The 27,715-nt window shown below is 42.1% G+C and overlaps 4 protein-coding genes and 2 long non-coding RNA genes across 9 annotated transcripts; 2 read left to right on the forward strand and 4 right to left on the reverse strand.

The window, feature by feature from the left end:
• Nucleotides 1–212: 212 nt before the first annotated feature.
• LOC117583235 (tissue factor pathway inhibitor-like) lies at nucleotides 213–640 on the forward strand. The gene is made up of 2 exons (XM_034271456.1): nucleotides 213–333; nucleotides 399–640. The coding sequence occupies exons 1-2, from the start codon at nucleotides 222–224 to the stop codon at nucleotides 638–640; spliced, it is 354 nt and encodes a 117-aa protein (XP_034127347.1). The 5' UTR covers nucleotides 213–221.
• A 3,126-nt stretch (nucleotides 641–3,766) lies between these two features.
• LOC117583012 (ankyrin repeat and SAM domain-containing protein 1A) lies at nucleotides 3,767–12,159 on the forward strand. 3 transcript variants are annotated; one of them, XM_034271162.1, is made up of 13 exons: nucleotides 3,767–4,288; nucleotides 5,458–5,461; nucleotides 6,628–7,530; nucleotides 8,016–8,334; nucleotides 8,405–8,844; nucleotides 8,893–9,127; nucleotides 9,190–10,234; nucleotides 10,297–10,508; nucleotides 10,569–10,862; nucleotides 10,935–11,109; nucleotides 11,170–11,331; nucleotides 11,391–11,522; nucleotides 11,591–12,159. In XM_034271162.1, exons 3-13 carry the CDS (start codon nucleotides 6,657–6,659, stop codon nucleotides 11,732–11,734), a joined length of 4,032 nt encoding a protein of 1,343 aa, XP_034127053.1. In that variant the 5' UTR covers nucleotides 3,767–4,288; nucleotides 5,458–5,461; nucleotides 6,628–6,656; the 3' UTR covers nucleotides 11,735–12,159. The 3 variants fall into 3 exon arrangements, with proteins under 3 accessions (XP_034127053.1, XP_034127054.1, XP_034127056.1); XM_034271165.1 differs by having other exon boundaries at nucleotides 3,768–4,288; nucleotides 8,905–9,127; XM_034271163.1 differs by lacking the exon at nucleotides 5,458–5,461 and having other exon boundaries at nucleotides 6,635–7,530.
• A 2,948-nt stretch (nucleotides 12,160–15,107) lies between these two features.
• On the reverse strand, nucleotides 15,108–15,598 carry LOC117583013. Of its 2 annotated transcripts, XR_004573771.1 has the most exons (3): nucleotides 15,481–15,598; nucleotides 15,174–15,423; nucleotides 15,108–15,122 (listed from the first exon to the last, which is right to left on the reverse strand). It is a non-coding gene; the product is annotated as an uncharacterized LOC117583013 (long non-coding RNA). The 2 variants fall into 2 exon arrangements; XR_004573770.1 differs by lacking the exon at nucleotides 15,108–15,122 and having other exon boundaries at nucleotides 15,139–15,423.
• A 510-nt stretch (nucleotides 15,599–16,108) lies between these two features.
• Nucleotides 16,109–16,390, reverse strand: LOC117583014. Its single transcript, XR_004573772.1, has 2 exons — nucleotides 16,234–16,390; nucleotides 16,109–16,176 (listed from the first exon to the last, which is right to left on the reverse strand). It is a non-coding gene; the product is annotated as an uncharacterized LOC117583014 (long non-coding RNA).
• A 3,391-nt stretch (nucleotides 16,391–19,781) lies between these two features.
• LOC117583385 (protease inhibitor-like) lies at nucleotides 19,782–20,227 on the reverse strand. The gene is made up of 2 exons (XM_034271670.1): nucleotides 20,104–20,227; nucleotides 19,782–20,041 (listed from the first exon to the last, which is right to left on the reverse strand). The coding sequence occupies exons 1-2, from the start codon at nucleotides 20,213–20,215 to the stop codon at nucleotides 19,854–19,856; spliced, it is 300 nt and encodes a 99-aa protein (XP_034127561.1). The 5' UTR covers nucleotides 20,216–20,227; the 3' UTR covers nucleotides 19,782–19,853.
• Nucleotides 20,228–22,632: 2,405 nt separating this feature from the next.
• Nucleotides 22,633–23,086, reverse strand: LOC117583332 (kunitz-type serine protease inhibitor nigrescinin-5-like). The gene is made up of 2 exons (XM_034271592.1): nucleotides 22,935–23,086; nucleotides 22,633–22,865 (listed from the first exon to the last, which is right to left on the reverse strand). Exons 1-2 carry the CDS (start codon nucleotides 23,056–23,058, stop codon nucleotides 22,666–22,668), a joined length of 324 nt encoding a protein of 107 aa, XP_034127483.1. The 5' UTR covers nucleotides 23,059–23,086; the 3' UTR covers nucleotides 22,633–22,665.
• Nucleotides 23,087–27,715: the final 4,629 nt, after the last annotated feature.

Raw genomic sequence — 27,715 nt, forward strand, 5'->3', positions numbered from 1 at the left:
TTTGCCATCAAAAAAAGGCGCAGTGGAAAGCAGCACAATTCCACTGAATAAATGGTCTAGAAATATAAATATTGCTCAGCTCAGGTTACGCTTAAAGGAAATCGCAAATGGCTGATCAATCACCTGCTGGTTAAGTATTGTATTTCTAGCTATTTCACAGCTCTAGATACTACGAAAACTCTGGCAATTGTGAATGTCAGTAGCACATTGAAGCTTCAACTATGCTCAAACGTTGTTTATACGCAATTTTGTTGGCTCTTCTGAGTGCATTGCCAGAGCATGCGATGGATGACGATTATGCCAAATTATTTGTAGACTTCACCATTCGGCAAGGTGGGTTTTTAATTAGTATCTGATAACATTAATGTAGCCATCAATGGTTTTCTTTTCACCCACAGAGAGTTGCCTGTTCCGACCCGTTTATGGCCGATGCAAGAAATTCTTAAAGGCATACGGCTACGATTTTGAGAACAATGTCTGCGTGCAATATCTCTATAGCGGCTGTGGAGGCAACACCAATCGCTTCAGCTCTATGAAGGAGTGTAGAAAATTATGCGTTGTGAACAGAGATAACGTAATCAAAAATGTCAGAGACAAAGACCCATACCCGAGTCCTGACTTCGTACCGGTATGGCCGTAAGATTCCGCTTAATTTTGGAATGTAACGAAAAAAAAAACTATAAAATGATTAACTATAAAAGTGTACTCCTCTTATTGAAGTAAAATATAGATCCAGGTGCTCTATTCCTCTTGGATATACCTTCCAAAACTAATCGCTATATGGGTGCATGGCTAATCCCCAATTCATATCCAATTTGTTCTATGCGGAAGTGCTTTGTGGCAGTCAATGCAGCGGAACTAAACTATTAACGCCTCAAAATTGTACGAGTACGATGCTGGTACAATCTAATGACTTTATTATGAGCAATGCAGGGCCACAGCCACAACCGAGAGCCACGGACTCGTAAGTTGTTGGAGGCTGCTGCTTGCTGCTTGCTGCTGGCTGCACCCACCAGCAAATGACGTCAGGGTGCGGCGTCGGCTTGGAGCCGGAGCCTTTCAAGTGTGCTGTAAACTGAAATGAATACGAAGCCAAAAGCAAAGCAAAACTGAACCAAGATCGGGCCGGGCCATGACTGTATATCAGTTGACGTTTTCTTTGGCTGGCGTTGACAATTATTTATGGTAATAAACAGTTCCGCTAGCGCTTGTACTTGCCCTCGTATCTGTATCTGTGTCTATTCCTTCTCCTTTGCCGAAGAGATACTAAATCTCTAAGTCCCGCCAAATATTTGTGAAGCCCACATAATGCGCCTCTAATTGCTGCACTGCGCGACACTGCTATCCACACTTCATCGATGAGTTATAATAACCGTTACATTTTACGGTTTCCACAATTGAAAATGGGTGGAAATGTGCATTGAGCAGGGCGGACTGCATTCAAAGAATTCTCAGTTGGTAAGGCACCCAGAGGTCGGTTCGGTTCGGTTTCAGCAAACAGCTGGAATGGAAACAAAACGCAAGACAAAAAAAATGGCAAAACAAATGGCCAGTGTCTCATTAATGCCACACAATAGTGGCAGCCAACGGCGTCCAAAATATGTATGCAACATTCATCAATCACACAGCAAGCGAACGAACGAGCCAGCCAGCCAGAGAGCGAACGGAGCGTGCCGCACACTCTGCTGACCGGACGGACGGACGGACGGACAGACGGACGGACTACTGAGAATGAGTTCACGCGCTGCACTTGAGGTCGGACGGACAGAGCGGACACTGGGTGGACAGAGTGGACAGCGGGTGGACTTGTGTGCGGATTGATTTGCTTGGCGCATTTTCAAGTCAATTACACATATTTGTGGCATTTGCGGCAATTGAGTATGAAAACTCATGCGGTGGGTCGTAGGTGTTGGTCGTCTGTCTATTTTATTTGTTTGCGGGCTTGTTGGTTTGTGTGTGTGTATATAGATGTGTAGATGTGGCATGCCACAACACGGCAACAGTGCGCCTCGCTGCATGTGTCCGCCCACAAAACGTAGCTAAAGCTGGAACTGCGACTGAGACTGAGACTCAGGCTGACCAAGTGAGTCACGTTGCCAGTCATGCGAACCATAATTTATGTCCCTGTCCATGTCATTGCACAACAACATCTGCATGGGGACGACGGCCAAAGCTCATGGCACAGGGCCAACCAAGGGTTAAGCGGCGGCGGCTCTTATCAAACAGCTGATTGAAAAACGAAGCTTTGCTTCGTAAAGAGCAAACACACTGATAAGAAAGTTTCTGGGCGGCGCATGTGTCACGCACAGAGAGAGAGAGAGACGTAGAAGTGAGAGAGCGAAAGCATGGGAGAGAAAGTAAACACTGTTGAGTGACATATTCAGAGAGAGAGAGAGAGAGAGAATATAAGCACACGAAAGCTCAGTGGGCCAGCAAAAACAGCAAAGAACAACTACAACAAATACTGCCAGGTAAAGAGAAGAAAATAACAGCAGAAAGTTACTCATTTTGTTTACGACGAGAGTATTTACTTGTGTTTCTTTTATGGGGTACAACATTTTATGATCTTAGATTCGGTCAGTACGCGTGTTATTTGTGCTACTCGTACGATACACGAACTTGAGTTGAAGCTACTTTGAAGATTTCCGTTTTGGCCGTTTTCGGACAACCTTTAAACTTTAAAGTATTCACAGTGAAAGTTCTTTGGAAAAATATTTCAGTGCAAAATCATAAATGAATGATGTAAGCACAAATCCTATAATTTTTTATTTTAATTTGGAAGTTTCCAATAATATTACTAATAAGTTTGTACATACAAATTTAAGATGTAAGACTCTAAAAGCTGTAGGCGGATATTTCATTCAATCTCTCTGAACTTTAGCCATGGGTGTTCGCCACTGCAGTGCATTTCCCTGAATGCACATCCATATATCTAAGAGTTTCAATAATAAACTAACAACTGCCCGAGCTGCAAGATTCTGGGAAAGATATACAACAGATCGGTACTTACTCAACACCTTCCACACCCACATGCTGCATACCATCATAAATTCTTTGTCGGATCATTTATCAACTCAACGATCGATCGATCGTTGCAGTAATCCAATACAACTTATTTCAGAGATAGAACATTTATTTTTATGCATGGCAACACGAAAGGGAAGGCGTTGGTTCTTTCACTGCTGGTGCAGTGCATTCCTCCAGCAGCATGATTACAGAAATGTAAAGAAAAGCTGCAACTATTTTTACACTCTTACATTCTTACACTGGCGCTATCGTTCCCTCTCTTTCTGTGCCCTGTGCTGGGCTTTCTCCATCTATCTCGCTCTTTGGCTGTGCGTCTGTCAGTTTCGCACATCAAAATACGTAAACAAAAGCATATTATCGTCTAAATAAACACAAACAAAACTGTATTTATTCTCAGAGCGCTCTCCCACTCTCTTTATCGCTCTGCATTGCTCGCTGGCTCTCCGACTCTGAGCACACTCTCCGGCTGCTTTCCCCGCTCTTTCGCCCGCATCAGGAAGGCAAAACAATCGAGTGAAAGCGCGGAGCGGTGCAAAAGGCAAACCATAACCAAAATGTATTGTATTCCCATGAACAAAACAGAGAAATACTGTTATAAAAAGAAAAACTTTCATTGGTGTCGTCTCCCGAGCGGATGGGATGAATACATTGCACACAAGAGCCAAAGTGCACGGCGCATGGTGGCACTGGCAGTGGCAGTGGCAGTGGCAGAAGGGGAGCAGAGCAGAGCTGAGCACAGCACTACGGAGCGGAGTGCCACGGAGAGCGAAATTATTACGGAACTAACGCCAGACCCAGACCCAGACCGAGACCCAGTCGCTGTCGCAGACTAGAGTTGTGCAGTCGGAGCGGAGTCGGAAATTGGTATCGTAGGGCGGAATCGGAATCGGAATCAGAATCAGAATTGCGGGGAGTCGAGAATTGAGAGGCGGACGGAAAAGACCAAACCATTCTCGTCAAATGGGAAAATGTGCTAGAAATGTTTGCTGGACGACGACGACGACGACGACGATGAGGATGGGGCATGCTGCACCATGCATGAAGACAAGCAAATGAAATAAATTGGATTCCAAGTGAAACGAAACGAAATCAAATGACAAAATTTATTAAATTAAACAAGACGTGAAAAGTCGGTCCCCTAGGCACACGACGGTCCGCCCACACGAAACGAAAGTCTACAAAACGGCACACACACTCGCTTATACCGTGCCGTATATAGCGAAATAGAAATAATACTTCCCAAATAAACTAAGCGAAAAAGGTAGATGGAAAAGAAATCAACGAATTCAAAGAAAAGCGAAAATTGTTGGTCTTGCAAGGCAGAAAATGTATCTGCCAAGTGGCTGTGATTGTATCTCAAAGTGTGTGTGTGTGTGCGTGTGTGTACTTCCATCTGCAAGAGTGTGTGCGTGTGTGTATATGGTAGTACGAGAGTACACGCCTTTTAAGTGCACTAACCGAAAATGCCAATAACAAATGTGTGTGTGTGTGTGTGTGTGTGTGTTTGTGTCTGCTTGTCTGTGTATTCCCCGAGTTTCACAAATGAATGAACAGACAGTTGGACAGACAGCACCGGAAACGATTTACCAGACAAAACTGTCAACGTTTTCGCATTGGATTACACCCGAGAGTACGAGTAGTATCTGACAGATACGTTTTCCATATGCATTCACATTGTCTGGCTATAGCTTTATGGCTGCTTAGGGTCAATATCCTTTGACCCAATTATGTTCGGGGTCTCTCTATGAGGGTGTGTGTGGTGTGGTGTGGTGTGGGGGGAAGAGACATGCAAACTACTGCCAATTGACATTTGTCGTTGTTGCTTGTGTTGTTGTTGCTGTGGTGTCAAGCGTCTGCTTCTAATGTGCCTCAATTTCCGTTGCCTTTCTTTGGCCTGGCCTAAACGCATCCTCCGTAACCCCCGCCCACGCCGTCTCAACCCTCCAGCTGCTGGTGTTACTCCTGACACGCCTCAGAGTTTGCTGGCGAAAAATTATGAATAGCCAGCGGGGAGTGGGGTAAGGGAAAGCACTCCACTCCTGGGGTGTAGCATAGTACGAGTAGTATGGGGGAGTGGAGCACAAAGCTTGGTGGTGGGCGCGGCAGAGCAGGCGCACTCTATACAATTCTCTCTCTGGGTCGCTCGCTCTCTCTCTCTCTCTCTTTGTACCCCTGCCTCTGCAGGATGTGCCTAACCTACCTTTTGTTGAATTTTATAGTATATAGTATGATAAATGAGACATGTACATATCCATGTTTGTGGTTGCTTCTGTGTGTGTGTGTGTGTGAATGTGTGTGTAAGCAGGTGATTATCTGTTGCAGCCTTCTACCAGTATTTATCTCATTGAAGCATTGAAAAGTGGCAGGACAGACAACACGACAGGACAGGACAGAGCACGACTCCACAGGACACGACGAGACGACGGGCAGCCTGCTTTTAGGCGCACACAACGTGCGTTATCATGTTGCAGAGTCAGAGCCCAATGCCTTTCCCACAAGTATAACTGCACAATGGGACAAACTTGCTTGAGTTATAGTAGAATTCTCCATGATTTCATCTTATTATCAGTCAGCAATGCGATTGCTTTTTGTGTAATTTCACACTCTGCCATTTAGCTACTCGTATAGCTGATGCATCACTCTTTGAAATAGAAAACGAAACCGAGTATATGGTGTGGCAGGCTAACATTATCAGACATCTGTCTGTAGATTGTCAGGAACAAAAATAAACAGTATATATTACATATATATACATACAATAGTACATATTTATATATTTGTATACCTCATGCAAGCTCCTTTAACTTTTGGTAGATTTTCCTAGCATTCCCAGCAGCAATTATCTGTAGCTTTCATTCTTAAGTTGCCACATTCCGTTCAAGCTATCAAAGCAATCCACTTTTGATAACACAAATTCCATATCACGTTATCTTAAACTCACCTAAAACATTAATTACTTACTCTTTTATAGCAGAAAAAGTTAATACAAATAAACAAATAGACCACAACATCAATATGTTAGCTTTATCAAGCCGAAATCACTTTGATTTCTGGTATTTCCGATAAATTTCCCCTACTTTCTAACACTTTCTTTCTTATCAGACATTGCTGAGAGAATTTCATATCAGAGATTTGCATGTGAGAATGGCATTTAGCTCCCATGGTGCTTGTCACGACTGTGTCACGTAGCACATATCAAAGATACTCGAAGATATTCCAGCGCGTGAACAGCACTTCATCAGGAGCAAGGCTCCACTCGCTGTGCGAACGCACCACCAACCCCATTCTGGTGTCTTATTGTGCAATTTTTTTAATGGCATCCCCTGAGTGGGTGGAAAGCAGACTGTTCTGGGCTGCTGGATAGGGACGGGTACGAGCCGGAGCTTAAATGGAAAGACATGCAAAAAGTCATTAGAGAAAAGGCGACCTGCCGCCTGCCACGTAACACAAAGCCGCCGGCGTTTTAATGAAGCACACTTGACAGTCATAATTCATTTGCAGCAAATCAGCACCTCAGGGCAGCGAGGGGGGGACTGGAAGGCTGGTCCTTGAAACCTGTCAGCGATTAAGAGTGTATGAAAGTCCATTAACGAGAATCCATTTACAGCCTCTTCCCGCATCCAGCGACAATGGGCAAGGATCAGGAGTTCCTGGAGGCGGCACGTAACGGCAACATCAGCCACATCGAGAAGGTCCTCACACAGAAGGCTAAAAGAGTCGGACCCCTCGCCAGCCTACGTCGCGGCACTGGAGTCAACGTACAGGATAGCGGCGGCTACTCGGCCCTCCATCATGCCTGCCTCAATGGCCACGAGGATATTGTGAGGCTGTTGCTCGCCCACGATGCCTCGCCCAATCTACCAGACTCCCGTGGCTCATCGCCCCTCCATCTGGCTGCCTGGGCCGGCGAGACGGACATTGTGCGACTGCTCCTCACACATCCCTATCGACCGGCCAGTGCCAATTTGCAGACCATTGAGCAGGAGACGCCGCTGCACTGTGCCGCCCAGCATGGACACACCGGAGCTTTGGCCCTACTCCTGGGCCACGATGCGGATCCCAATATGCGAAACTCTCGGGGAGAAACGCCCCTAGATCTGGCCGCCCAGTACGGCCGCCTGCAGGCGGTCCAAATGCTGATACGCGCCCATCCCGAGCTGATCGCACACCTGGCGCCCATGGAGAGGGGTACGCCATCGCCATCGTCCCCGGCCTCCCCCAGTCGGACAATCTTTCCACACACCTGCCTGCATCTGGCCAGCCGCAACGGACACAAGAACGTCGTGGAGGTGCTGCTGGCGGCGGGCGTAAGTGTTAATCTGCTGACGCCCTCGGGCACGGCCTTGCACGAGGCATCGCTGTGCGGCAAGGAGAATGTTGTGAGGACACTGCTGAGGGCTGGCATCGATCTATCCGCCACCGACAACGAAGGACGCACTGCCCTGGACATTCTGCGCGAGTTTCCGCCGCATGTGACCAAGCATATAGTGGCAGTGATCAACAGTACGTATAAGTAATCCTTGTCGAACAAACCACAAACTAAATCAGCTTTAAGATGTATCACAAATTAATCATTTGTACTCATAGAGAATGCAATTATATACGTAAAAGTTATCTGAAAGGAACGACACAGAAACATTGTTGACCCCATTCGTGGAGGAGCGAGTGTACCACATAAAGAGATAAGTGCTAGGTCCATTCCACTTTGATCCTCAAGTGTGTTTATCTTTGTGGTGCAAGATCAACTTGTTTTTTATGTCGTTCCAAGAACTATAGCTATCTTTTCGCAGAACTAAGTTCATCCCTTTGTCCGTAAGTCCGTAAATTGCCTGACTTTATTTTTTTATTATTTATTAATTCTTCCCATCACTTAAAATAACTTAAGATACATGAAATGCATCTAAGTAATTATTGGCGTGATTTGTTCTCATTTCTTTAATTGTTAAATTATGTTCTTAATCAAAAAATGTCGTTGTTTTTCTTTGCAGACTTTCGCCATCAAATGGACACCGATGAGGTTGATGAGGTGATTTACAGACAGCACACGGGACCGCCACCACTCTCTGGGCGGGGTAGCCAATTGAAGCAACAGCCGCAGCACAGCAGCAACCACTACCACTTCAACTCGAACAACCACTTGCTGAACCACTCGCACTCTATGCAGCAGTCCGGCTACAGCAAGCAACGCCTGAGTGCCGGCAATGGGGCTGGCACCTACAATGGCGGCAAGTCCCTGGACAGTGCCCTGCAGCCTGAGGATCGTTTCTACCAGGATCTCAATGCGCACTCTCCGCTGCACAGTCAGATGTGAGTATGGGAGATCGGATTGCTTTGGATTGTCTCTATCTGTTTGCTCTATGTTGTCTCCTTGCTATAGCGAAATGGTTGGCGGCTACAGTGTGAGTCCTTCGTCTTCGCTGAGCAGCTTTGAGCCGGCATCGGTCTCACCTCGTTCTCGGTGCTCCACTGGTGGCGTTGGTGGCCAGCCCCTCCAGATGAGCACCTTTGCCCCAGCTGGTCCGCCAAAGAAGCCGCCGCGTCGGAATCTCTCCGTTTCGCCCACACATGCCGGATCGGGCCAGCAGTTCAGCTACAGCTCCCCCAGCTCCGGCCAGGGACAGCAGCAGCAGCAGCAGCATCTGCGGCGTCCGCCACCCACCGACAGTCCGTACTCCCATCAGAGCCATGGCAGTGTCGGTGGCATGAGCTTCGATGAGACGCAGCTGAGGGAAAGGCAGCGATGCGATCGGCTCTATGCCAGTGCCAGGCAGAGCACACGCTCCGCCATAGATGGGGCAGTGAGCATCAGTTCAAGCAGTAAGTAGAGTTAATAAGAGCTGCCACTGTGGGTCACAACTTATAAAGATAATCTTGCAGATGACATGCTGGATCGGCAGTGTAGCAGCTCGGAGCTGAACAGCGAGACAAGTGTGCCGAATTCGAGCGGCGAATCGCCAGCCACCAGCTCCATGAAGCGGCCCATTCCGGCACCGCGAAGTGCGACCACCAAGTTGTCCAAGGAGCTGCTCAAGTCCTGCGAGAGTGCTACCCTGAAGTCGTACAATCCCAACCGGAAGCTGAAGCGAAACCGGAACAGCAGGTGAGGAAATCCTTAATGGGAAATCGATTGGAAATAAAATAATAATTTCGAATCCATTGCAGCGCAAATGCAGCCAACAAATCGAGTGGTGCCGCCGATGAGAACTGCGAGGCCAAGCAGCAGATACCCAGCAGTCCCACCCACTACAAGCAGCCACCGACGCCGGATCATCCGCCGCCCAGCTCCAGCCAAGCGGAGCGCACCATCCACGAAAGGATACGTCCGTTGAGTCAGGAGTACAAGCGTCGCTCGGCCCTGCTGCAGTTGCAGGCGGCACAGCAGCTGATGATCGAGACGGGTTCATCGCCCTCGAAGCTACTGCCCACGCTGGGCACGCCCGGCTACGACTACGATGATGCGGTGACAGTGGTGCCCCGCTGTCCGGCACCCTCTTCGGGCTCTTTGAGCTCGAGCATCTCTTGCTCCTCGGACCACAGCCTGTCCCACTCCACGGACTATGTGGAGGAGTTTGTCAGTGATGTTCCCTTTGCGGGTCTGCTCAAGGGAGCTGCCTCACAGCCCAGAGAGCAGCGACCAACGGTGCAGGTGCTCGTACAGGTACCAGAGGAGGGAAAACTACAGCAGCAGCAGCAGCCCATGCCCCGTGTGCGTCCTCCTTTACCCACCAAGCCAGCTGTGCCGGAGAGAAAGTTCATGAAGCCCCCGACGACGCCCACTAATCAAGCACAGCAGCAGCAACAGCCGTCACCTCAAACGCTGGAGGCCAATGGCAACTCCTCAACGAATGCGGAGGCAGCTCCCGTGGCACCTAGACGTTCCCCCTCAAAATCGCCTACAAAATCGGCTGGAAAGTCCCCTGCCAAGTCTCCGGGTAGCGGACACTCGGCGGCCACACGGAATTCGATCAACCTGCTCAGCCCCTTCAATGCGGAGGAGGCACGCAAGAAGATCTCGGAGATCATTGAGAACTTTGGCAGCGGCATCTTAAACACCAGCATCACGCCCACACACGACATTGAGCTGGATTTCGAGGACATGGAGGTGCCCAACGAGCGTCGGGAATTGGCCACGCGTCTGCGAAACGCTGGACTGCTGCATCTGGAGAGGATGCTCTTCGAGAATGGCTATGATAACTACAAATTTGTGGTAAGTTTGTGCTCAGCTGCAGCAAACTTCAAGAAATTGTACCTTCATGTTGCTCTCTCCAGCACAATGTCTTCGAGGAGCCTGATATTCCTTTGCTGCACATTCCCGAGCGAGATGCGCCGAAGCTGCTGCGCTTTGTACAGACTCTGCCGCCTGCGGAGTTTCAGCCGCAGGTGCCCAGCAAGACACAGCAGGAGAATAAGCAACAGGGTGTCGCCACGCTGCAGCAGTGGCTCCACAGCATCGCCCTGCCCGAGTACCTAGAGTTCTTCAAGTAAGTTGCATAGCCGATTCGCAATAATTATCCATACAAATCGTTTTAAATCTCGTTTAGCAAACATCTGTACAACACCATTGAGAGCGTGTGCGGTGTGTGGGATGTGGAGCTGCAGACGGTGCTGGAGATCAACAAGCTGGGCCACCGCAGACGCATCCTGCAGTCCCTGGCCTACATCCGACTGATGCGGGACAGCGACTCCAAGGCGTCTCTGAAGACGCCGCTGGGCGAGAACAACGAAACCAATCAGCTGACAACGAATGGCAACAGCAACAAGGAGGTGGTAGCAGCCAGGATACCTCCCAATCCTGTGCAGCATCGCAATTCTATAACGGGCTATCGCAAGAGTCGGTAAGAATAGAGCTAATTTTGGAGTAACCAAAAGGAACTCTACTCATTTACATTATTCATATTCACCTGAAGACCTGCACCACCACCACCGGCTCCTCCGGCAAGGAAAGCCGTGCCATCCACTGCACCACTCCACATACGGGCACCCACAGAGCTGCTGCTGGGTCTGCCAGCCAATCTCCGGACCACCGAATGGCGCCACTCGGCGCAGACGTTGCTCAACGAGCACATCAATTACGAGGTTCAGGTGGGGGTTATCCTTGCACCACTCTCATGGGAGAAAACTAAAGCTAAAGAATATTTACAGTATCTCGGCTCAACGGTTGTGAAAGAACTACGTGGCACAGAGTCCACTAAGAAGTCCATACAAAAGCTGAAAGCCTCTAGCGAGGGTGAAGGCAAATCGGGCTCACCGCTCTCCCTGGCCATCAGTCATCGCGGGGTAGAGTTTATCGATGTGAGCAGCAAGGTAAGTCCATAAAAGAGAGCTCTACCCTATCTTTATCTGTATATGGATATTCCTTGTAGCGCATCATTTGCGAGCATGAGATACAAAACATCAACTGCGCCTGCCAGGACTCGGAGGATCTGCGACACTTTGCCTACATCACCAAAGAACAGGATCTGCACTACTGCCACGTGTTTCAGGTTCAAAGCACGGTGAGTAAAACCAGTAACAACAGCTCGAAGGTATCCCCTTGCTAAACTTCTCTTATTTCGCCATGCAGGACCTGGCCAGTGAGATTATACTGACGCTGGGACAGGCCTTCGAGGTGGCCTACCAGCTGGCGCTGCGCGATGGGATTGCCGCCACGCCAGCGCTGCTCCTGGATAATGGCATGCTGCTGGGCGAGTACTGTAGTGGGAAATAGAGTGAGGACCTGGCCGTAGTTCAAGCAGAAGCCAAGCAACCCACACCGGCACCACTCAGGCCAGGTCGCAGTCTCAATCTAAATCTCACTCACAATCCCAAACACAGTCGCAGTCGCAGTCTCTGCTCCAAACTACTTTGCCTCACCAACTATGGGGCGCTGTTCAAGCTCTAGTTAGATGGAATTTTTGTAATACGGTAACTACACAACTTCCAGATCGTAGTTCTTGCATTTTATACGAAATGTTATTTAGAAAAAGAAAAAGATAAAAACATTTTCGAATGGCCAAAGAACAACTACAAAACGAATAGAACAAAAAGACTCTTAACAAAAGGCACAATTTTTTCAATGTAAGAGAAACGCACAACAAAAACCCAAGGCTTTTTTCGAGCTTCAAAACTTCCACAAATGATAAAAAAAAAACAGAGCCCAACAGCTTACATTCATATGGAGATTATCATTAGATGCATTTTTAATTTTTCCCCTCTTAAAAACCAAGCATATGAACATAATTGCATTTACAAAGTAAACAAAAAAAAAAGAAACGAAATATATGAAAATGTTTTAGCAAATTTTTAAAAAGATAAACAAAAAAAAACAGACAAAACCATTGAGAAACACAAACAAATTTAAAAATATATTGGCTTATTAAACAATTTTATCGATGTTGAATGCTGCACAGTTCCAATAGGAACAAACAAAGAATTGAAATTAAATTAAAAGTAAATTTAAAATACAAAAGCAATGCAAAAATCATATCCCGCATTCATGGATATCTATAATCTATTGGCTAATCCACATTTACTCTATATACTATATACATACGATTAATACCTATGTAATACCGATATGTATGCGTGTGTTGTTATATAATTTTTAATTGAATATTTAAGCGAATCGAATCAAATCAAAGTACAGACAACGCATCAAGTTATAAGCGAATTGTTGCTTACAAAATCATCATTAATGAAAGTTTACTACATCGATGTGAAGAGAGTATTGTATCTTCATAAGTATTAATGAATGTACAATTTTAAGTATCATTTTTGGAGCATATTTTACGAATTTTTAAAGGAATGGAATTTTTAACTAGTCCCTTAGTTGTTAAATTGTGAAACATTTTGTATTTGGTTTAAGGCCAGGCCTTGTTGTTGTTATCCTCTCAATCATTCTCTTGAGTTGATGTTTTATTTAGCAATTGTATTCATAATTTATTCTCAACATGATTCTACTCTATCGATGTATGCAAATGCTTTAAATGTTAGCCTGCTTCTGGTACAACAGACTCCATTAAGTACCTACCTAATCAATACAAAAACGAAGATAATTAAAGATCATCTTAATCCAAATTCTCTTGGGCAATTCAATACTTTGTTATGCCATAAAGACAACACCCTGCTCCTACTCCTTTTCCTGCTCATCCCAGATATAAATCAATTTTAATAAGCTATATGCGAAATCATATTCTAGCCCATAACTAATGAAATTGAATAAGAAAAAACAAACAAACAATATATACAAACACATACACAATATACAACAAATTGAAAGCTGACGATAATCCGAAGAGCAAAAACCCCCCATAAAAGAGAAATAAATACAAATTACAAACGAAGCAAAAACAGAAATTGATGGAGAATACTAAATAAATACATAATTAACTGAAGCCACAAGTTGTTTAACTCTTGGACGGGTCAGGTCTTCCCATTTAAACGCCTCATGATGTCAATTAAGGCGCACTTTCCCACACTGGCCTCACCATAGCAGAACGAGACAGCTAGTTGCATAGAGGGACAGAGAGGGAGAGAGCGCGCGCGCGATCAGTTACACAAAGGCATACGCGTAAATGCTAGTTTAATGTGAGCCGGTTTGCGGTACGGACGGCCAAGCGATGTCTTGTTGGTTTTGTATAAGGCTAAATGCGTTAACCATTTGATCATGCGAATATTAATTGGCTTTGGCCAACACCAAAACTCGTCCCGAGCCCCGAGCCCCAGCCCAGCAGCACTTTTGCTCTAATGTTGCCTGCAACAAAATGCGCGCATGCGTCAAAAGTTGCCATCATTGGATAGGATAGGCAAAGAGTCTGTCCAGCCAGAATGACGACGTTTTGAGCAGCCTGGGACAACGTGGAACCTGGGACCTGAGCATCGGCCAACATCATACTAGAGATGGGTTTTAGTTAAAGCAGAGAAAGAGATTTTTAAGTACTTTCACAAAACAAATTGTACAAAATATACAAATTTCATCTGATAATGCCAAAATTGATGTAGACAAGCATTAAACAGGAACTTTTTCCATGATTTCCAAAATACTGTCACGATATCGTGTCACGTACCCATCGCTAGGCGGCTGGCAGCATTTGATGCCGCTTCATCTGCCGCTTAACGGTTTAAGTTATTGTCTCTCTCCGTCTCACTTGCGTGCAATTTGTGGCGCACAGCTTATCACAATTTCATTATTATTATTATTATTATTATTAGTATAGTCAAGGGGATATGTACATGTATCGTTACCATCAGGACACCCCACCTTCCAGTCTCTCTTCTACAGAGTACCATTTGCCATTTATCTGGATGTGCGTTTATTTGTAATTGAAATTGCGTGACTTTATTCTTTGATTTCGCTATTCGCCATTGCCATTGCCTTTGCCATTGCTTCTATTCTCGTAATGTGCTTTGGTGAATAGGGTGGAGCGGGGGAATGTGGAATGAGATGCCCAGAGGAGAGGGGTCAAACTGTAAACTTGCACATTTTGCCCTCTTCCAACTGATTTATGCCTTTAACGGCACAGCACACAACAAAGTGCATATACAAAAAAAAAACAACAAAGCCCAGCAGTTATGCTTCAATTCATAATACGACCTGAGGATACCATATGTATTACCAAGCGTAATACTAAGAAGAAGAAGCATGTCAATTAAAATATCAAAATGATTAAACTATGAAGCTTTTACAATCAATTTCATCAGCTTTTTTAAAAATTATTTTCTTTTGTACCAGACTGTTACAAATTTCTTCACAAACCCAACATACCCTTGTATTCTACGAGTAATGCATATAATTGCCAACAAACTTTTCTTGAGCTTTCATTTCGCCTCGGCTGCAGCGCAGATGAGAGTGAGTGGCGGTTGCTTTTAAAGCTGTTCTCCCGTTCCAAATGCCAGCAAGCAACGAAATTTTTGCCCAGCCCTTGACAATCGAATGTGTCCCAACCACCTCCCAAATTGATTTTGTGTGTGTGACTGTGCATGTGTATGTGGGTGCGTGGGAGAAAGCAATACTAGACAAGAGCTTTTTTTTTTAGTGCTGTGCTGATAACCCGAATGCTGGGTGCCTGTTATGAGTTGTACCAAAAAAACCGCCAGACGCCAACAAAACGTGTGTACTGAAAGTGGTCGACATGTTAGCAATTCAAGCATTTATTCCATTCGGTGACTTTGCTGCAGATGAATGAATAAAATAACGATTACTCTAATTTCTCTCTATTGGCATCCATTGGCCTGAGACTTCGATATACGTGTAATCCTCACAAGTCTCAAAGCAATGTCTTTCGGTAGAAAATCTATTCCGATTGCCGCCACAATTAGAGTATGTAAATTGACGGCATTGTTTTCGATTCGCATCGTAGGCCCACATCAAACGATGTCCTTTGCATTCTCCATACTCGGGACGAAGTTCACAGACCCCTATACAAAATCACAAAATTAATTCCTTATCCGTATCACATTTATATAAGAGTTCACTTTTTCTCAATGAAACACTGGCTACAAAATCAACAACAACCACAAACGCGGCCAACATGCCAAGTAAAACTCCGAGCATTCGCATTATCGCTCCTCAAACTCAGAATGTAAAGTGAACTGGATTTCAGCTGTTTTTGGGATATTTATAGCTTACAAAATATTTCATTTTGTTACAAATGGAAATGTGCTTGGGTCTATTACACCGAGTCATTATTTGAAATGAGTTAAGTTGCTATCGGAGAACATCTGCATTTCTCGTATGTACAAAGTCGAAATTGGAAAACTAATAGAGAAACCAAATATCACAATGCTGATAATGTAGACATGTAGGTATACAGAACTTTTTTTTCTTTTTCTTTAGCGAAAACTAAGATTCTCGGTCCCCACTTTTACTGTAAGCCATTGAGCTCATCCGCACCTACGAGAGATGTTTCTACCACGTTTTCCATCTTATATGAATATATATTTATTGAAAATAATATCTTTTATTTTAATTGTGGTATTTATATCTATATTCATCAGTTTTTTCAAACATCACACAAGTGTTGACACATTCCTCATAAGTTGAAAAACGGTTACGATTGCCACCGCAGTTGGAGTAAGTGAATAGAGTGCATTCATTATTGTCTTTATCGTAGGCCCACACCATTGTATGTCCATCGCATCTTCCATACTCGGGACGCATTGCACAAATCCCTGCAAGAATTGTCACCATTATTATATCCGTGTTCCATGATATCGCTTATATCTTACCCATCTGCAACGGATCATGAGCCAAACCACATTGTATAAAAGCAGCAAGCACAGGCAATAGTCCAAGTAATGCTCGAGAATATTTCATATTTTCCAATTTGTCCCTAGAAGGTTAGAATGCAACTGAGCTGAAGTGCAACAGATGTTGTAGTATTTATAAGTAAGCTTTTCCTAGAGCAGTGAGTCCGTGTAATTGAAATGAATGAATGAAACAATGAACTAGTTCACTAAGCCCAACGATATTTTCTGTTATGGGTTTTAAATTCCTTGTACAGATATTTTAATTAAGGCATAATTTTAATTTTAGGCGTACATTTGTGCAGACACAACATTTATTAGAAATAGCTTTATTTAAATTAAATCTTTAATTGTATTTAACGTCTAATAAACCCTTATCCGTTACAATAACTCATGCACTGCTCATTGCTGTAAAAACGATTTTGGTTTCCACCACAGTTCGAATAGACGAACAACTGGCATTCATTCCGGTAGATGTTATAATTAAACAGTAACCGATGTCCTCCGCAATTGCCATAGGCAGGTCGCATGCTGCAGATAGCTGTGCAAAACAGAAAGCAATTGTAATCAATTTTTAAAACATTTCAGGGTAACAAACCAAAACGTTTCTTTTTTTCTAGCTTGTCAGATACGTCCTCCGAGGATTCTTTCTTGGCATACACCAGTGAAGCAGCTAAAAAAAACACAACAAGACGCATCCAGAACATTTTGATATATTTGTAGAACCAGCGGCAGTTCAATGGCAAACTCAGACACGGGTCTCTGACATTTATAGTGCCATCCAAGGGAAGGCTATTAGTCAGCACACATTCTGTTTTCTCCACAAATAAAAGCTGTTGTCTTTATATAAATATTTTTTTAGGCTGTAAGATGTATAATATTTATTGAAAGGCGTGCAAAAAGAAAGGGTGGGCGATTTAGTATATAAGGCACAATCGTAAGTTTTTCATTGGTAGTCTGCATCAAATTCCAGTTGTTTAGTCATATAACCCGGTGTTTTCGGCAAAGCCTGTCACAATTTCTAAGGGAGTAGAAGCGATTTTCATTGCCACCACAGTTCGAATAGATAAATACATCGCATTTATTCAATAATGAATTGTAGTACCACTGAGTGCGATGTCCCTTGCATGCGCCATAAGACGGTTTCAGCAGGCAAAAATCTATTCGGATCGGAAAGTTATTATTGTCTTTTTGGCACATTTTTTCATTTAATCTCAAGAAAACAAACCCATGTTAAATGATATATCTTTTATCACAACTGTACCTGGCAAAGCCTCCACGCTTTGGGTATACACAAGCCGAGTGACAAGAGAAAAAAGAGCAATGCACAGCCAAAACATTTTAAAGTCTTCACAGCACCCACGGTAAGCAATTGAGCAACTTATGTCCAGACCGGTGCATTTATACTGGCCGTCAATCAAAGTATCCATGAATGTATTCTCACGAATGTAAACTTAGCTCTACCTGGATTCTTAATTTAGCAAACGAGCTGATCCGAAACTTTGATGTGGGAAAGGTGTGCACATTAAAGGTGTTAACGATTCATCAAGAACAAATTGTACTCATTTCCACGGCACATAAGATCCGTAAACCAAGGGGATGGGCTGAATACAAATGTACCATCTCTAAAATAAAATATTTCAGAAATGGAAAAATAAATGACAGAATGAATAAATAGAACAGAGTCGACATGTCTGTTTCTATACAAAGTATTCAGTTAGTTTTACAGAAATCTACAATAAATAAGACTTCAGAGCTATGCATTTTAAATTCTCCTGAAATATCCTCTAAAATTATTACATTTTAAATGTACCATCATCCAGAGTCTTCAAAAGGGCTTTAGCTGTTTTCTATATTTCCCCTTATTGATTTAAAAATTAAACCATTCTTAGATAATATTTGTTCATTTACTAAATAATTTACCAAACCCGTGAGATACATTTTCGTCATTCTTTATTAAGAAACTGCTAATATGATCATGACAAATATTTTCACGTGTTTTTCTCAACGCTTTTCAAAAAATCAATTTCGTTACATACGTATATCATTTTATTATTAATATTTTAGTGAATATTTCCATTTATAATTATTTTCTAATATTAGCTAATATCCAATCATTCATTTGTAAAGATTTATAGATAGTATCCGGGTCCTGTTGTTTGCAAAAATCGTGGCATTCCTCATAGCTGTGAAAACGATTGTTATTACCGCCGCAATTCGAATAGATGAAAGACTCGCATTTCAAGCGCAAAGCGTTGAAGTAAAACTGCCGACGATGGCCCTTGCATTTTCCATAGGAAGGTTTCTGGAGACATACATCTGAAAAGATAGTAAACTTATATCTTTAATTCGTTGGGTAAAACTGAGAGTAACAAACCATTGTGTAATTTTTCTCGAAGCTCTCTAAACCAATTATCCCTAAAAGGATCTTTGGTTGCGGTGGCATAAACAATACCAACGATCATGGAAACAATTGCAATGCGCAGCAAAAACATATTCAGGTGAGATCTTTCTGCCAGCGAATGACCAACACAGTCCCAGAGTTCTGGCATTTATACTCCAATGAAAGTAGAGGGTTTCTACAAAGCAAAAAGTTTCCCCTACCTGTACTATAAATTTAGCATCCAAAGTTATCCAAAACTTGTCATGTAGAAAAGGGCTTGGGCTTGCATTACTCAGTACGAAAAAATCTCCGAGAAACAAAGTAATTATGCAGGCACCAATTCAGTTAAGCCACGCGCATTTATTTCAGTATATTTAATTGTAGTTTTCAAAGCCGTACAGAACTCTTATACTCTTTGTATGTTTCACAGTGTATTTCTATGTACATCTTAGAGTTGACGGCAAAATTTGACGCATTCGACATATTTGGGGAACCGATTAGGGTTGCCGCCACAGTTTGAATAGACGAAATGCTCGCATTTACTCCGATGATAATTGTAGTACCACATAACACGACGACCTTTACACCTGCCATACGACGGACTCTGGCTGCATATAGCTGAGCGGAGAAGAACTTTTTTGATTACTTTTCAGGGAATATTTCATGGCAACAAACCACTGCGTACGTATGTCTCCATGTTCACTATTTTCTCCGGAGGTATCTCTTCGATGTTAGCATACACAAGCGAAGCGGCTAGAATAGCAAGAGTAAGGCGCCTCCAAAACATATCTGAGTCGTACCCACGGCTAGGCAATGGCAGGCTTCAGCCCGGTCTACTATAATTTATAGTGCCATGGAGTGGGCACGAGCACTAGCCAATTAGTGAGGTGTTTTCTGTAATAATAAGTACCAACTGGTTCTTGTTTTTAATAGTTCTGTGTGTGTCCAGAAGTCGGTCGACCGCTTTAAATTAAACGTCCAAGCGGTGGACTCCAACAAATATTGGGATATTTATATATAAGTATTTATGTACAAATCATCAAAAAAAACGTGACACCAAAAAATATTATGGAACAAAATATTGAAATTAAATAGAATTCACTTTAATTTAAATAATTGTATATTATTTTAAATTTAAATGGTTTACGTTTTAGATACATTTTTAGATTTATGTTTAAATGAGAAATATTACGGCTCTTTTATTAAAACCACCAAATCCTTATTTCGATTTCGATCTATGGAATGAACGACAAAATTCGACACATTCTTTATAGCCATTGAACCGATTGTGGTTACCCCCACAGCCCGAATATATGAAAGGCTCGCAATTATTTCGTTGCTTATTGTAGAACCACTTTGCCTGAAGTTCTTTGCATCTGCCGTAGTCCGGATTATTGCGGCAGGCATCTGTTCGAAGTAAATTTATTTTTAGTTAGTAAATATAGTAAGTATGTATAAGAGTAACCAACTTTTGAGTAACTGTTTCTTCCACTCATTATCCTTTTCCTCCGACTTATCCTCTTCGTCTGTATACACATTCCAAACAGCAAGAAGTAAAATGACGAGGCGCAGCCAGAGCATTTTCTGAGCACTTACGACACGCCAATGACCAATTCTGGCAAAGAGTTTCTGGCATTTATACTTACTCGTATAACGCGTAGTCCGTTAAACAAAAGAAAAAGGAAAGTTTCTCAAAAGTGGAATAAAAACTTTGATGTGGAAAAGCAATGAGCAATGAAATAAATGTTACCGATTAGTCAGCGGGAATCACACTCTTATCGACGGCGCTTTAGTTGATAATTATTGTATTTACTTATCTTAGTTCTTGAAATGAGGAGGTAGTCAACTTTGTTGATTTTTTTTTATTAAAATAAGACGTAAAGTAAGTTAACTTTATTAAACAAGTTTAAAAACATGTAAGTCCAATATAATGTTAATGCAAATAATAATATTGATCTTAGTTTTAGGGAAAATGATTTCTAAGCTTAGCAGGAGCCGCAAAGCACTGATTAGCGCATTCCTCATAGGAGTAGAAACGATTTTGATTGCCACCACAGTTCGAATAGATAAAGCGCTCGCATTGATGGCCGATGTTATTGTAGTACCACAAGGAGCGATTTCCCTTGCATGCGCCATAAGAAGGGTCTTGGCTGCAGAATACTGAACGGTCCGGATCATGCATTAGTTATTACGGCAATATTTGGCTAACAAACCTCTGCGCTTAATATATAACATAGTTTCAGACTCATCCTGCGCATTCGAGTATAAGTCTTCTTTCCTCCCTTTGAGTTTTGCAGAGGCGAGCCAAACGAATAGAGAAACGAGAGCAAGGCGGAGCCAGAACATGGCGAGATCTCTCGTGGGAATCCACTGAAATCCACTGACCTACAGAGGCACAGGCCTGTGCTATTTATAGTTCCATTAATTGTAACGAAATAAATGAAATGATTGAAAAAAGAAAGTTCTGATCCATTCCACCTGGCATTTAAAATAAGTGGCCAATTTGTTGGCAACTTTCATGTGGCAAAGTGTTTGTGCCATAAAGGGCTGTAGCTTAGAGAATTGCATTAGTAATTTTACTGATTTGGATCCTCACACACAGGGAGAGACGACCTTGTACTTAGATTCTGGAATTGATGTATTTCAAAACAAATTTGAATCTTTTTATAATAGTTTTGCTTTGGCTGAGCGCATATAAGTGGGATTGTGAAATTCTGAGTTGAGCCAAATAGATTCATTATAGATATATACATATTCTTAGCTAGGAAAATGATTATTTTTTAGAAAATACATCGGAAGTTTTCCAGTGTTCTTCGCTGCAAAACTTCTCGCAGTCATCTTGGCTGTGGAAACGATTTCGGTTTCCTCCACAATTCGAAAAAGTGAACGGAGCGCATTTTTTGCTTCGGAAATTGAAATTCCACATTTTGCGTTTTCCTTTACAACTTCCATAGGAGGGTCCTTTATAGCAGATTGCTGAGCGGTTGGGAAATCATTGTATCATACGTGTTTGGTTAAATCTGTGTTTAACATACCTCTGCGCTCCTTTAGCATACTTTTTACACGCAGAAGCATCGGATTCTCAAGTTCCTCAAATTCTTCGGAGCCACCAGAGACAAGTACAATGCAAAGGACTAGAAAAGTAAGAATAAGCCGCTGCCAGAACATGTTGAGATCTTCTCGGAATCCACTGAAAGCTTCTACTGATCGACTTAGGCACAGTTCTCTGACATTTATAGCTCCATTAATGGAAACTTTGGGGCAGTGCAGTCCACTTCGTCACGAAACTTCTCACTTAATTGGCTTTTAAAATAGAACTTATCAAGTTTTTCTTAGTTTTTATTTCGATCCTCCATCATTGGTTGTTGATGTAGCTTTAATTTAAGATTTGGCCCAATATACCCACAAAACTTTAATTTCACTAATAGAAACACTTTTCTTGGCGCTGAATCTTTTTAATTTGTTCATAAATTAAGTACATACGAATATAAAAAACCAACCAGGAAAATAATACAAAAAACACATTTTCAAATTCACAAAAATATGAAAACAAAATAAGTTACTAATAAAAATGTACATACTGTAGGTGGTATACATACTTTAAAGATTGATGACCAAATAAAATGGTCTTCTTGTGGAATAGAATTCAACCGATTTGAACAAATCTTTTCCCTTCATCCATTCAATTGCAAAAAACACCATTGACAAATATCAATGTATTTATTTTTGGAAGCGGGCTTTGTAAAAACAGAATATTACTCTCCGATCCCAACCCTAACAATGACCATCAACAAAGATCCAACATATAGATATTAGACTGTATATACGGGTTATTTAAATAAGAAAATTGATGTAGTCAGCAATTGAGGTATAATTTTGTATTGAAAGAATCATTAAAACTTTATTTTTTTTTAAATATTTAATGCTAAACTTCGAACCACAGGCTGGATTCCATCAACTACAATTATCTTTGTATTATTATTAAGGGAATATACATAATTACAATTCATTTAATTTTTATTCATTCAGTGCTACAAATTTTCCAAAAATTGTTTCATATTGTAGTTGCCGCAGAATTCCATACATTCCTGACGGGTGTAGAAACGGTTCCGGTTTCCACCACAGTTTGAATAAATGAACGATTCGCATTTATCTCGAAGGGCATTGAAGTGCCACATTTTGCGCTTTCCTCTGCAATCGCCGTAGGACGTACGGGGTATAAGGCAGACCTCTGATTAAATGAAATCATGTATGTACATATGTGTGACTAATTTGTTGGCCAATTCTATGGATAACAAACCTTTGCGCTCTGTCATCATTTTATCTTCCAACAGTTCCGATGCGTCCATTTCCTCATATTCAGTCTGTTCTGCATATACAAGCCAAATGGCTATAAAAACAATGGCAATTCGCAGCCACAACATGTTTGGCTCTTCACGGAATCCACTGAAAGCCACTAACCGACTAAGAATCAGGTCTTTGGTATTTATAGTTTCACTGAGGGAAAGAAAAGTCCACAGATTTGTCATAAATACTTTCACTTACAAAGTTTTCACAACAACTTCGATGTGGAAAAGTGGTTAAGCTGTGGCTAAACGTACACCTAGAAAAAATAAATAGTTTTAAGTAGAAAAAACTACCGTAGCCACACCGCTTCAGTACTTGTTGGCAAATTTATTTTTTTTTGTAGTTTATGCCTTCTGCTTTGTGTTTTCCTGATTTTTTGTAAGAAGTTTATCTAATTGCTCTTCGCCATTTCATGAAAAGAGGCAGAGCTCATGGGGTAAGCATAAGTAATATATAAATTATTTTAATATTTTTATGCCAGCATAATCATAAAAAAAAAAATATTATTATCGATTTAATGAAAACAGTAACTTTATAGTCAAACCAGATTTTGCTGAAACATGGCAAAGGCACGTTGTTATTTGAAACATTGACTGTACATTTTCCAACAATTTACATTTTTTCTTAACGTTGTTTAATTTAGATGGCCATAACAAAACTACCTTTAACATTTGCCCAAGTCAAAACTCAGTGAAAAAGGGTTTGGGGCTACAGCCGCCAATATGGAAGTCTCTGCCCTGAGAGGCAGAACGTTAGCTGATCCACGTTCCAGAAGGTATCTTTTGTCATGTCTTTGTCGATGTATTTTGGTAGTCCGTAAAGTGAATAAAATAATAAACTAGCATTATGTTTAAATAAAAGAGTCCATGATTTTGTTTTCTTGTAATATTTTTATTGAAGGGTAAATTACAAGAATGTTATAGATGGTCTGATGCAGACCAGATTATGAGTTTGTTCCATTATTACGCCCTGGATGAGTATATTGACAATTCCTTGCATTTTCTTCATTCATTCATATATTTATGGATCACACTTTTCAAGTTGTAGTCGCTGCAATATTGCATGCATTCCGAATATTTGTAGAATCGATTACTGTTACCACCACAGTTGGAATAGGGAAACCGCTTACAGGTATCTGACATAGGATCAAAGTACCACATTATGCGATTTCCGTCGCAGTTTCCATAGGAATGCTTTTGGAGGCATGTTTCTAAGTAAACCAAAAAATTTCAAATACAATCAATTTTGCACAAAGGATTGGCATTGACATACCTATGCGTTCCTTCTTTGCATTTGTGTCATTCACCTGTTCCACATCGATTTCGTCCTCTAAGGGTTTCGCGTACACAAGCCAAACGGCTAGAAAAAAAAGCAAAAGTCGCCCCCAGAACATGCTGAGATCTACTACTAATTGGACAAGGCATAGTCCTCTGGTATTTATAGTAAAACGGAAATAGAACAAAAAAAGTTCTGAACCGTTGCATCTGGCTTCTAAAGTAAGTTGGAAAAGTTAAATACTTAGATACGTACGGATAAGGAAAAGTGCTTAGCAATTGCTCAACTCAACGTGTAATCAGTGGCCAGAAAGTTATGTGACTGGTTGGTTGGTCAGCAGCAGAGAAACAGCAAGCGAATTCAATTAAATTTCCCAATAAATTGCAAGTGCAGAAAGCGAAATACAAAAAATAATCGCACGCGTTTCCACGGCGCTTCAGTTCATGTTAGACAGATGCATAAAAAAATATATAAACTGGCCAGCCAGCCTGGTCTCTGGCGTGCGACGTTTAAACCGGTACTTAGCACTCCAATACATGATTACGCAAGCTGAACACCTTAGCTCACTTATACATACAACTGTATATACATACATCATCTTCTGCTTCATATTAACGAATCATAATATCTGCTGAGATCGCACACATCACACACACACGCCGCGCTGAAAGCGAAAACATCGGGAAAAATGTTTTGATAAATTTGAAATTCTAGATCAAGGCCAGGCCCGGCTAGGCCCATAAATATAAATGCACATTGGATATCAATGCTAGGCACACGCAAAATGCGTAAGTAAACTAGTTTTTTGTTTGCCTCCACCGATGCAGCAGGAGATCTGGAGAGCCAGAGCCCGTTCCACGTTCCACGTTCCACGTTCAACGTTACTCCGGCAAACGATTGCAAAGGAAGCACTGCGCTGCCACGCAACACGATAAATTGTCAGGCGAATGCATTTTGTCACATTTGGCTATTTTGCATTTGTAAATTACAAGACAAAACACTTAGCAGTCGCTCAGGTTAGGTGACGCGAGATCTACAGGCTACAGGCTACAGGCTCGGGTTTGGGGTTTTGGGTTTTGGGTTATGTTGCGCGCTTGGCAGCCCCAATTACAAATGGAAATATATTTTATTTATTTTTATTTCGACTAGGTCTTGACCGGAGTGACTTGCGCAGCAATCAAATGTGTTTCAGGTTTATTTATGTTGAATATAAATCAGATTAAGAAACTTTACGACTGATTGCCACCGTTTTAATGTTTTAAAAGTAATAATAAAAACTTACTGGCTTGCATACTAATGGGATGGGATAATACTTAAAATAGCATTTAAATTTCAGCATCATTTCAACTGTGCTTCAACTCAATGCAATTCCATCGAATATCTTTCTATTAGATTCTTACATTTTTGATAGAATATAATCAATTCGTTTCAGATTATTGCCTTAAAAGATTCCGTTAATGAATGCTCGCAATTTTTGAAAGCCAAATTGCCCATAAAATTATGGCAAATCAATAAGTAAGTGTGCAGAATTCCCCCGAACTTTGCAGAAGTGGTGGCCTTCGTTCTAGTCTTGGCCTTCTATAAGCAAATAATATAAATTATGAATAAATAATAATAATAAATACAGTTGGCTTCAGATTTCGGCTTGGGGCAATGACAATTTGCAGTGGAAATCAGGCTGAAACCTTTTCACTGAATTGATTGCGCCCAAATGCGATTTATTTAAATGTGGCATTTACATGCATAATTTACTAAACTTCGCAGACACTTGGCAATTATTTGGAGTCATTTCCAGTGACCCTTGGGCGAGCAGTCAAGGCCAGGAAGTGGGCTATCGCGGGGCAAATCTCTCGCCACTTCATGATTGATGACAGCTGGAATTCCCTGGCTGGCCATTCAGCTAGCCTTCCAGCCAGCCAGCCTGTCGTACACGCAAATGAACCACATGGAAAATTGTGCAATTATTGCTAATAAAAATGTTTATGAACGTAACATGTTACCCGATGCCAGCACGATGGCAGCGATGACTCCTCTCCTGTGCCTGCCTGCCTGCTGGTGATATGAATCACCATAAATCTAAGAGCGGTATAAATATTTATCGCAATTTTATAATCATGCCAGTCCGAGGCCAAGACGGGACCGACCAAGCGGCCTGCTTCATGCATGCGTGAGAATTGCACACGCATCGAAAATAGTGAAAAAATGTGGTAGAAAATGTGACTCAAACTAGAGATACCCTATAAGCTTGAGAAACATCAGAGCTGCAGAAATTATAAGGTTCTTCTCTGGACTATTCCTTCTTAAGCCTCAAGCCTTTTTCTTAAGCTCACGCTCTACAACAATTTTCCGATACATCCCCTTCTTCAACTCTGGCCAATACAATCCCACTGTTTGATTACAGGGTAGCGCACATAGTTGACCATTGGCCAGTTTGTGTTGCTTTTATGACAGGCAAATTTTACCACTGCGATTCGAATGGCAGAGATTAAAACGCCAGCCAGAGAAACTCTCGCAAAATACGATGCAGAGGGATACGAGAAAAAAAGGTCGAGCCGTGTTAGAAAGTGGGTTAATTAGGAGCAGCAGGAAGCCGCATCCCACCGTCCCGTCACCGAATTACTCCAATAAAACGGGGCAGAGCATAACGCATTGGAATGCCCGAAAAACTTGACCTGAAAAGGCATCAGACATGTCCAGGATCCGCTGGACGACGTCATGGTTAATTGGGCATTCAAATGTCAAGTTCAATTTTGGGCCACATTAGCGTTACCTATAAAAGGGCCGCTGGTTCTGCGCTCTGCATAAAATGAGATTTATTGTTGCATTTTTCCCAACTGCCTCGAATGCCACGACTCCTGCCTGCCAGCCTGCCTGCCAGCCTGCTGCCTCGCTGCTGGTGGCAATGGTCCAGTGATCTGGGCCTGGCTTGGCCAAAAAAAAACAATTGTCCAGACCTCGCCAGTCGTTTGCCTTCTATCGTTTTGCTTTTGAATAATTTCTGCCCCCGATCGCACTCGTATAAATTGGAATATCGTTAGAAAAATGCAAGCTAAATTTTTGCAAATTGCATTTTGATGTTCATTTTTTAGCTGAACTTAGTTTTTGTCATCTTTGGCATAAATGAATGTTCTCCTGGCGTTGACATGCAGCTTCCGCTCAAGTCTGACAGCTTTTTTATCAAACTAAATGAACGAAATAAAAATGTAAAAAAACTTGCAATTAATTTCGACTAAATTGCTTGGCTCTTAAATCTTTTAAGTGCAGCCAACTAGATCACCAAAAAAAAGAGAGATATATAAAACTAAAGAAAATCTGTGTGCGCTTTAAAGCATGAAAATTGATTCGGCTGCATTTGTGGGTCATAAATCAAAACGATAAGTAAATTAAAAGCCATAAATTTGCAATTAATTTTTAATTTGTGCAAATTGATAGACATCAGCGTGTTGAATATGCCAGTAA

Source organism: Drosophila guanche, unplaced genomic scaffold (genome assembly GCF_900245975.1).
Source record: "Drosophila guanche unplaced genomic scaffold, DGUA_6, whole genome shotgun sequence".
Lineage (NCBI taxonomy): Eukaryota > Metazoa > Arthropoda > Insecta > Diptera > Drosophilidae > Drosophila > Drosophila guanche.